This window comes from Salmo salar, chromosome 14 (assembly GCF_965601325.2).
Source record: "Salmo salar chromosome 14, fSalSal1, whole genome shotgun sequence".
Lineage (NCBI taxonomy): Eukaryota > Metazoa > Chordata > Actinopteri > Salmoniformes > Salmonidae > Salmo > Salmo salar.
In genome coordinates, this window is record NC_138304.1 from 48,122,501 (window position 1) to 48,132,500 (window position 10,000).

The 10,000-nt window shown below is 45.0% G+C and overlaps 1 protein-coding gene across 8 annotated transcripts in view; it reads left to right on the top strand.

Moving 5' to 3' along the window:
- Positions 1 to 10,000, top strand: part of LOC106569653 (receptor-type tyrosine-protein phosphatase F) — a 470,260-nt gene that overhangs the window by 228,172 nt on the left and 232,088 nt on the right. For all 8 annotated transcript variants that reach the window (XM_082961019.1, XM_082961018.1, XM_082961020.1 and 5 more), the window contains one exon: positions 3,151 to 3,292. In XM_082961019.1, coding sequence (XP_082817145.1) covers positions 3,151 to 3,292 — 142 coding nt within the window. The remainder of the gene's footprint in view (positions 1 to 3,150; positions 3,293 to 10,000) is intronic.

Below are 10,000 nucleotides of genomic sequence, written 5' to 3' on the forward strand. Positions count from 1 at the left end.
CCACCATCCACCATCTCCACCATCCACCACCTCCACCATCCACCATTCACCATCTCCACCATCCACCATCTCCACCATCCACCATCTCCACCATCCACCATCTTCACTATCCACCATCTTCACCATCCACCATCTCCACCATCCACCGTCTCCACCATCCACTATCTCCACCATCTCCACCATCCACTATCTCCACCATCTCCCCCATCCACCATCTCCACCATCGACCATCTTCACCATCCACCATCTCCACCATCCACCATCTTCACTATCCACCATCTTCACCATACACCGTCTCCACCATCTCCACCATCCACCATCTCCACCATCCACCGTCTCCACCATCCACCATCTCCACCATCCACCGTCTCTACCATCCACCATCTCCACCATCCACCATCTCCACCATCCACCAGCTCCACCATCTCCACCATCCACCGTCTCCACCATCCCCACCATCCCCACCATCTCCACCATCTCCACCATCCACCGTCCACTGTCTCCAACGTCCACCGTCTCCACCATATCCACCATCTCCACCATCCACCGTCTCCACCATACACCATCTCCACCATACACCATCTCCACCATACACCATCTCCACCATCTCCACCATCCACCGTCTCCACCATCCACCATCTCCACCATCTCCACCATCCACCATCTACCATCTCCACCATCTTCACTATCCACCATCCACCATCTCCACCATCCACCATTCACCATCTCCACCATCCACCATCTCCACCGTCTCCACCATCCACCATCTCCACCATTCACCATCTCCATCTTCCACCATCTCCACCATCTCCACCATCCACCAGCTCCACCATCTCCACCATCTCCACCATCCACCATCTCCACCATCCACCATCTCCACCTTCCACCACCTCCACCATCTCCACCATCCACCATCTCCACCATCCACCAGCTCCACCATCTCCACCATCCACCATCTCCACCATCCACCATCTCCATCTTCCACCATCTCCACCATCTCCACCATCCACCATCTCCACCAGCTCCACCATCCACCAGCTCCATCATCTCCACCTCCACCATCTCCACCATCCACCATCTCCACCATCTACCAGCTCCACCATCTCCACCATCCACCAGCTCCACCATCTCCACCATCCACCATCTCCACCATCCACCAGCTCCACCATCCACCTCCACCATCTCCCCCATCTCCACCATCCACCAGCTCCACCATCTCCACCATCCACCATCTCCACCAGCTCCACCATCCACCATCTCCACCTTCCACCACCTCCACCATCTCCACCATCCACCATCCACCAGCTCCACCATCTCCACCATCCACCATCTCCACCATCCACCATCTCCATCTTCCACCATCTCCACCATCTCCACCATCCACCAGCTCCACCATCCACCAGCTCCATCATCTCCACCTCCACCATCTCCACCATCCACCATCTCCACCATCTACCAGCTCCACCATCTCAACCATCCACCATCCACTGTCTCCACCATCCACCGTCTCCACCATATCCACCATCTCCACCATCCACCGTCTCCACCATACACCATCTCCACCATACACCATCTCCACCATCTCCACCATCCACCGTCTCCACCATCCACCATCTCCACTCTCCACCATCTCCACCAGCTCCACCATCCACCATCGCTACCATCTCCACCATCTTCACTATCCACCATCCACCATCTCCACCATTCACCATCTCCACCATCTCCACCATCCACCATCTCCACCATCTCCACCATTCACCATCTCCATCTTCCACCATCTCAACCATCTCCACCATCCACCATCTCCACCATCCACCAGCTCCACCATCTCCACCATCCACCATCTCCACCATCCACCATCTCCACCTTCCACCACCTCCACCATCTCCACCATCCACCATCTCCACCATCCACCAGCTCCACCCATCTCCACCATCTCCACCATCTCCACCATCCACCATCTCCACCATCCACAAGCTCCACCATCTCCACCATCCACCATTTCCACCATCCATCATCTCCACCTTCCACCACCTCCACCATCTCCACCATCCACCAGCTCCACCATCCCCCATCTCCACCATCCACCATCTCCACCTTCCACCATCTCCACCTTCCACCATCTCCACCATCCACCAGCTCCACCATCTCCACCATCCACTATATCCACCATCTCCACCATCCACCATCTCCACCATCCACCATCTCCATCTTCCACCATCTCCACCATCTCCACCATCCACCAGCTCCACCATCTCCACCATCCACCAGCTCCACCATCTCCACCATCCACCAGCTCCACCATCCACCTCCACCATCTCCACCATCTCCACCATCCACCAGCTCCACCATCTCCACCAGCTCCACCATCTCCACCATCTCCACCATCTCCACCATTTCCACCATCTCCACCATTTACCTTCTCCACCATTTACCATCTCCACCATCTCCACCATCCACCATCTCCACCATCCACCATCTCCACCATCCACCATCTCCACCATCCACCAGCTCCACCATCTCCACCATCCACCATCTCCACCATCCACCATCTCCACCATCCACCATCTCCACCATCTCCACCATCCACCATCTCCACCATCCACCAGCTCCACCATCTCCACCATCCACCATCTCCACCAGCCACCATCTCCACCATTTACCATTTCCACCATCTCCACCATCTCCACCATTTACCATCCACCATCTCCACCATCCACCAGCTCCACCATCTCCACCATCTCCTCCTCCAACATCCACCAGCTCCACCATCTCCACCATTTACCATCTCCACCATCTCCACCATACACCATCTCCACCATCCATCCATCCCTTGTTCTTTCCCTCATCCTCATCTCTCTCTTCCTTTTATCTATCTATCTATCTCTCTCTCTCTCTCTCTCTCTCTCTCTCTCTCTCTCTCTCTCTCTCTCTCTCTCTCCTATTTCTCATTTGAACCATAACGATGTGCAATATATGCCAGTAAAGACACCCGTGTCTGATGAAATGGATGTATTTTGTGTTTGATGTGGTTCCATCATTCTATTCCATCAATCAGCCTTTCCTCTGATTTAAAGTGACACCAGTCTCCACTGACTAGAACAGTTAAAAGATACTATCTCATGCCTCCTGTGTGTGTGTCTCTGCCAGGTGATTGACTTTGATGATGGTTGTGGGTCTGTGCTGAGGATCCAGCCGCTGAGGACACACAGAGACGAGGCCATATACGAGTGTACTGCCGCCAACAGTGGTGGCGAGATCAACACTAGTGCCAAACTCACCGTGCTAGAAGGTAAGAGGTCTCCTATTCTCTCTCCGTTCATCTGTCTTTCTGTGTGTCTCAAAAGCTATCTCTCTCTCTCTCTCTCTATTTCTCTCTGTCTCTCAATTCAAATCAAAGGGGTTTATTGGCATGGGAATCATATGTTTACATTGCCAAAGTAAATGGAATAGACCATGAAAAGGGAAGATAAATAAACAGATACATATAGGTTGTATTTCCAATGTTGTTTGTGTTCCACTGGTTGCCCTTTTCTTATGGCAACGGGTCACAAATGCTGCTGTGACTGCACACTGCTGTATTTCCCCTAACAGATATGGGAGTTTATCAATGTTTGATTTGTTTTCACATTCTTTGTGGGTCTGTATGATCGCTGTAATTCATACAGAATCATTTGTGAACCCAGGGGCAATGTTATGCTTTGACTGCTGTGTCTTCATACAGATTCCCCAAGGTGTTTGACTGCTTTGTCCTAGATAACATCACAGCCATTACATGTCTGTCCACCAAATGGAGGTTTCAACAGTACGTTGTCCTGGGGTAATGGTTAAGATGAATGGCCTATCTAAAGTAGGTTGTTTTCTCTCTACCTCCCTCCCTATTCCCACCCTATACCCTATACAGTGCACTAGTTTTTACCAGGGCCCATGGGAAATAGTTGTGTTCCCACACTAAAACGGATGTGTTTTATTTAAATAAAGCTTCTGGAAGCCAGCTTCAATGTTTATACACTAAAACAAATCTATTTTATTTAAATAAGCTTCTGGAAGCCAGCTTCAATGTTTAGACACTAAAACTGATCTATTTTATTTAAATAAAGCTTCTGTAAGCCAGCTTCAATGTTTAGACACTAAAACGGATCTATTTTATTTAAATAAAGCTTCTGGAAGCCAGCTTCAATGTTTAGACACTAAAACGGATCTATTTCATTTAAATAAAGCTTCTCTAAGCCAGCTTCAATGTTTAGACACTAAAACAGATCTATTTTATTTAAATAAAGCTTCTGTAAACCAGCTTCAATGTTTAGACACTAAAACGGATCTATTTTATTTAAATAAAGCTTCTGGAAGCCAGCTTCAATGTTTAGACACTAAAACAGATCTATTTTATTTAAATAAAGCTTCTGGAAGCCAGCTTCAATGTTTAGACACTAAAACGGATCTATTTCATTTAAATAAAGCTTCTCTAAGCCAGCTTCAATGTTTAGACACTAAAACAGATCTATTTTATTTAAATAAAGCTTCTGTAAACCAGCTTCAATGTTTAGACACTAAAACGGATCTATTTTATTTAAATAAAGCTTCTCTAAGCCAGCTTCAATGTTTAGACACTAAAACTGATTGTCACGTCCTGGCCAGTATAAGGGTTAATTGTCATTGTAGTTTGGTCAGGACGTGGCAGAGGGTATTCGTTTTATGTGGTTCGGGGTGGTGTGTTTGTTGAAGGGGCATTTGATTTAAGTATTCCGGGGGTTTTTGGGCACTGTTTGATTTTCATGTATTCTATGTTTAGTCTAGTGTGTCTATTTCTATGTTTGGTTAATTGGGGTTGGGACTCTCAGTTGAAGGCAGGTGTTGTCTATTTGCCTTTGATTGAGAGTCCCATATATTAGGGTGTGTTTGTCATTTGTGGGAGATTGTTCTGTGTTTATAGCCTTGTGCCTTGCCAGACTGTTTTGTTGATCGGTCTTTTTGTTATTTTTGTACGTTCATTCTGAGTTTATTAAATGTCAAGATGAGCATAAACATACCTGCTGCATTTTGGTCTCATCACTACGACAACTGTGACACTGGTCTATTTTATTTAAATAAAGCTTCTGGAAGCCAGCTTCAAATCTGGTTTCTTGTCCCTCCCATCCCAGTCAGAGATGTATTGGATTATATCATCATGCGGTCTTGTGTAATCTGGCTGGAGGGTCTATGGCAGGCTTTCATAGTGAAGAGAGAAGTGTTCTTTCCTTTGCACAATGGCAGAGGTGTGTGTGTGTGTGTGTGTGTGTGTGTGTGTGTGTGTGTGTGTGTGTGTGTGTGTGTGTGTGTGTGTGTGTGTGTGTGTGTGTGTGTGTGTGTGTGTGTGTGTATTAATACTGGTAACGTGAGTCATGACATGTTGAGATGAATGAGAAAAATCTCTGAATCAGAGATCTGGTCATTTAGTGTAAAAAGCAGACATGACCTGTGATGGCACCATTCTCCGTATGGACCCTGGTCTAAAGTAGTGCCCTATAAAGGGTTTAGGGTGCTGTTTGGGACTGATCTCACTCATAAACAACATGTATCCTACTGGTGTGTAAATCATGAATGAATGTGTGACCCCAGTGGACTGTTAAATCAGGTCAATGAGTCTGACAGAGCTGTATCTGATCAACAATGGGTTTTTGTAATGATATAGACGCTTTCATTGAGGAAGTCTGCAGGTACAGACAAGAGTTTAGAGGTTTACTGTATCAAAATGATCTATTCATCCATCTCTCTCTCTCCCTCTCTCTCTCTTTCTCTCTCTCTGCCTCTCTCTCTCTCTTTCTCTCTCTGCCTCTCTCTCTCTCTTTCTCTCTCTCTCGCTCTCTCTCTTTCCCCCTCTCTCTCTCCCTCTCTCCCTCTCTCTCTGATATACTAGATACACACACGCGCGTACTTGCACACACAGATTGTTCTGTTCGTCTGTATTTAGTCCATTGTTTGTAGCCTAGTGATCTGTCAAGTTCACTTTAACTGAGCAGTGAAGACCCACAAGCAGAGAGCGAGAGAGAGAGAGGAGAGAGAGAGAGAGAGAGGGAGAGACAAAGAGAGACAGAAGAGACAGAGAGAGAGAGAGGGAGAGGCAGAAGAGAGAGAGAGAGAGGGAGAGGCAGAAGAGACAGAGAGAGAGAGAGAGAGAGAGAGGGAGAGAGACAAAGAGAGACAGAAGAGACAGAGAGAGAGAGAGAGGGAGAGGCAGAAGAGAGAGAGAGAGAGGGAGAGAGACAAAGAGAGACAGAGAGAGAGAGAGAGGGAGAGGCAGAAGAGACAGAGAGAGGAGAGAGAGAGAGAGAGAGAGAGAGAGTCAGAGAAGGAGACAAATAGAGAGAAGAGAGAGAGAGAGGCGAGAGAGAGAGAGAGAGAGAGAGAGAGGGAGAGAGACAGAAGAGACAGAGAGAGAGAGAGTCAGAGAGAGCGAGAGAGAGGGCGAGAGAGAGAGGGGGAGAGAGATTGAACCATCATTCTCTCTAATAACTCTCTGAAAGGACTGACTCTCTCTACCCTCTATTACCAGATGTATGTCCCACAGACTGGGATTGGATTGGCAGAATAAGGAATTCATTCCCTGAATATTAAATAATCATAATTAGTTATTAATTAATATGCCTCTTTCTCTGCTGAGCTAAAACCTTTAATTCCCTAACACTTAAGCCACCGTTCATATTGGAATGTAACTGTTAGAGATCCCAGCCTTCTGGGGTTCTGGAGGAAGCAAAGGAAACTTGGATAGAAAAGCACATGAGGCATCAGAGTGGCCTGCCTCCTACTCCTTCCTGTTTGATAATACTGGGTGTGTCATAGGCTTCCTCCCAAATGGCACCCTATTCTCTATGTAGGCTCTGGTCAAGAGTAGTGCAGTTTGTGACACACTGGGTGAGTCACAACAGGAAGTGTTGAAAGATCCAGGATGTAGACCTACGATTGGTTCAAAAGTACCCACTAATTGACACAACGTCTCCTTCACAACGTTCCGTCCTTTCTGGAGGATTGTTGAAGGAATGTTTAGGACACAACATTTAAGGCAACATTGTTTTTTAACCGGGGTGTCTCCAGGGTCTGGAATGTTATCTGATGGTCACACATGAAACGTTGTTCCTCTGATTGCTTCGTGTCTCACGTCAGAGGGCGTAAATCCTCTGCGACGCTCCTAACCTGAACCCGATCTGTCTTGTAGGTCGTTGGGACTCATATTAAAATGTGAATATTGAGCATCTGCCATTCTGAAAATGTAAACGTAGTTCCACATGATTTATGTCACTGTGCTCTCGTGTGACTCTCCATGACATGAAATAGGAATAACTAACTAGCTAAATTATTACAAACGTTCTGTTCACCAGGCAGTGGCTTGATCAGCTGTGTAGCTCCTGTAACTGTTGTAGCAAGATAGCTCTTCCTTCACTGGCCATAAAAAGCTTGCTTAGCCTGTTTAAATGTCCCTAAAGTTGTAGACGTGCAGCGCCACAGTTAAGAGAAGCTGACTGTTGTCAGAAATCAGTCTGTAGATCAGCATGTTTCTCCGTGATCGTATCATCGGGTCAACTGAGCACAGCAGCTGACTCGGAAGGCTACTGCTAATATTACTGCTGTGACCCGTAAAGAAGAACGGCTGCTTCATGAAAATTCTGAATAATGTTAGCATTGGGTGACCATGTCCCCTAGGTAATATTCTCTAATGTTATAGCAGACGATGTCCCCTAGGTAATATTCTCTAATGTTATAGCAGACGATGTCCCCTAGGTAATATTCTCTAATGTTATAGCAGACGATGTCCCCTAGGTAATATTCTCTAATGTTATAGCAGACGATGTCCCCTAGTTAATATTCTCTAATGTTATAGCAGACGATGTCCCCTAGGTAATATTTTATAATGTTATAGCAGACGATGTCCCCTAGGTAATATTCTCTAATGTTATAGCAGACGATGTCCCCTAGGTAATATTCTCTAATGTTATAGCAGACGATGTCCCCTAGGTAATATTTTATAATGTTATAGCAGACGATGTCCCCTAGGTAATATTCTCTAATGTTATAGCAGACGATGTCCCTAGGTAATATTCTCTAATGTTATAGCAGACGATGTCCCCTAGGTAATATTCTCTAATGTTATAGCAGACGATGTCCCCCTAGGTAATATTCTCTAATGTTATAGCAGACGATGTCCCCTAGGTAATATTCTCTAATGTTATAGCAGACGATGTCCCCTAGGTATATTCTCTAATGTTATAGCAGACGATGTCCCCTAGGTAATATTCTCTAATGTTATAGCAGACGATGTCCCCTAGGTAATATTCTCTAATGTTATAGCAGACGATGTCCCCTAGGTAATATTCTCTAATGTTATAGCAGACGATGTCCCCTAGGTAATATTCTCTAATGTTATAGCAGACGATGTCCCCTAGTAATATTCTCTAATGTTATAGCAGACGATGTCCCCTAGGTAATATTCTCTAATGTTATAGCAGACGATGTCCCCTAGGTAATATTCTCCCCTAGGTAATATTCTCTAATGTTATAGCAGACGATGTCCCCTAGGTAATATTCTCTAATGTTATAGCAGACGATGTCCCCTAGGTAATATTCTCTAATGTTATAGCAGACGATGTCCCCTAGGTAATATTCTCTAATGTTATAGCAGACGATGTCCCCTAGGTAATATTCTCTAATGTTATAGCAGACGATGTCCCCTAGGTAATATTCTCTAATGTTATAGCAGACGATGTCCCCTAGGTAATATTCTCTAATGTTATAGCAGACGATGTCCCCTAGGTAATATTCTATAATGTTATAGCAGACGATGTCCCCTAGGTAATATTCTCTAATGTTATAGCAGACGATGTCCCCTAGGTAATATTCTCTAATGTTATAGCAGACGATGTCCCCTAGGTAATATTCTCTAATGTTATAGCAGACGATGTCCCCTAGGTAATATTCTCTAATGTTATAGCAGACGATGTCCCCTAGGTAATATTCTCTAATGTTATAGCAGACGATGTCCCCTAGGTAATATTTTATAATGTTATAGCAGACGATGTCCCCTAGGTAATATTCTCTAATGTTATAGCAGACGATGTCCCCTAAGTAATATTCTCTAATGTTATAGCAGACCATGTCCCCTAGGTAATATTTTATAATGTTATAGCAGACGATGTCCCCTAGGTAATATTCTCTAATGTTATAGCAGACGATGTCCCCTAGGTAATATTCTCTAATGTTATAGCAGACGATGTCCCCTAGGTAATATTCTCTAATGTTATAGCAGACCATGTCCCCTAGGTAATATTTTATAATGTTATAGCAGACCATGTCCCCTAGGTAATATTCTCTAATGTTATAGCAGACCATGTCCCCTGGGTAATATTCTCTAATGTTATAGCAGACGATGTCCCCTAGGTAATATTCTCTAATGTTATAGCAGACCATGTCCCCTAGGTAATATTCTCTAATGTTATAGCAGACCATGTCCCCTAGGTAATATTCTCTAATGTTATAGCAGACCATGTCCCCTAGGTAATATTCTCTAATGTTATAGCAGACGATGTCCCCTAGGTAATATTTTATAATGTTATAGCAGACGATGTCCCCTAGGTAATATTCTCTAATGTTATAGCAGACGATGTCCCCTAGGTAATATTCTCTAATGTTATAGCAGACCATGTCCCCTAGGTAATATTTTATAATGTTATAGCAGACGATGTCCCCTAGGTAATATTCTGTAATGTTATAGCAGACGATGTCCCCTAGGTAATATTCTCTAATGTTATAGCAGACGATGTCCCCTAGGTAATATTCTCTAATGTTATAGCAGACGATGTCCCCTAGGTAATATTCTCTAATGTTATAGCAGACGATGTCCCCTAGGTAATATTCTCTAATGTTATAGCAGACGATGTCCCCTAGGTAATATTCTCTAATGTTATAGCAGACGATGTCCCCTAGGTAATATTCTCTAATGTTATAGCAGACGATGTCCCCTAGGTAATAT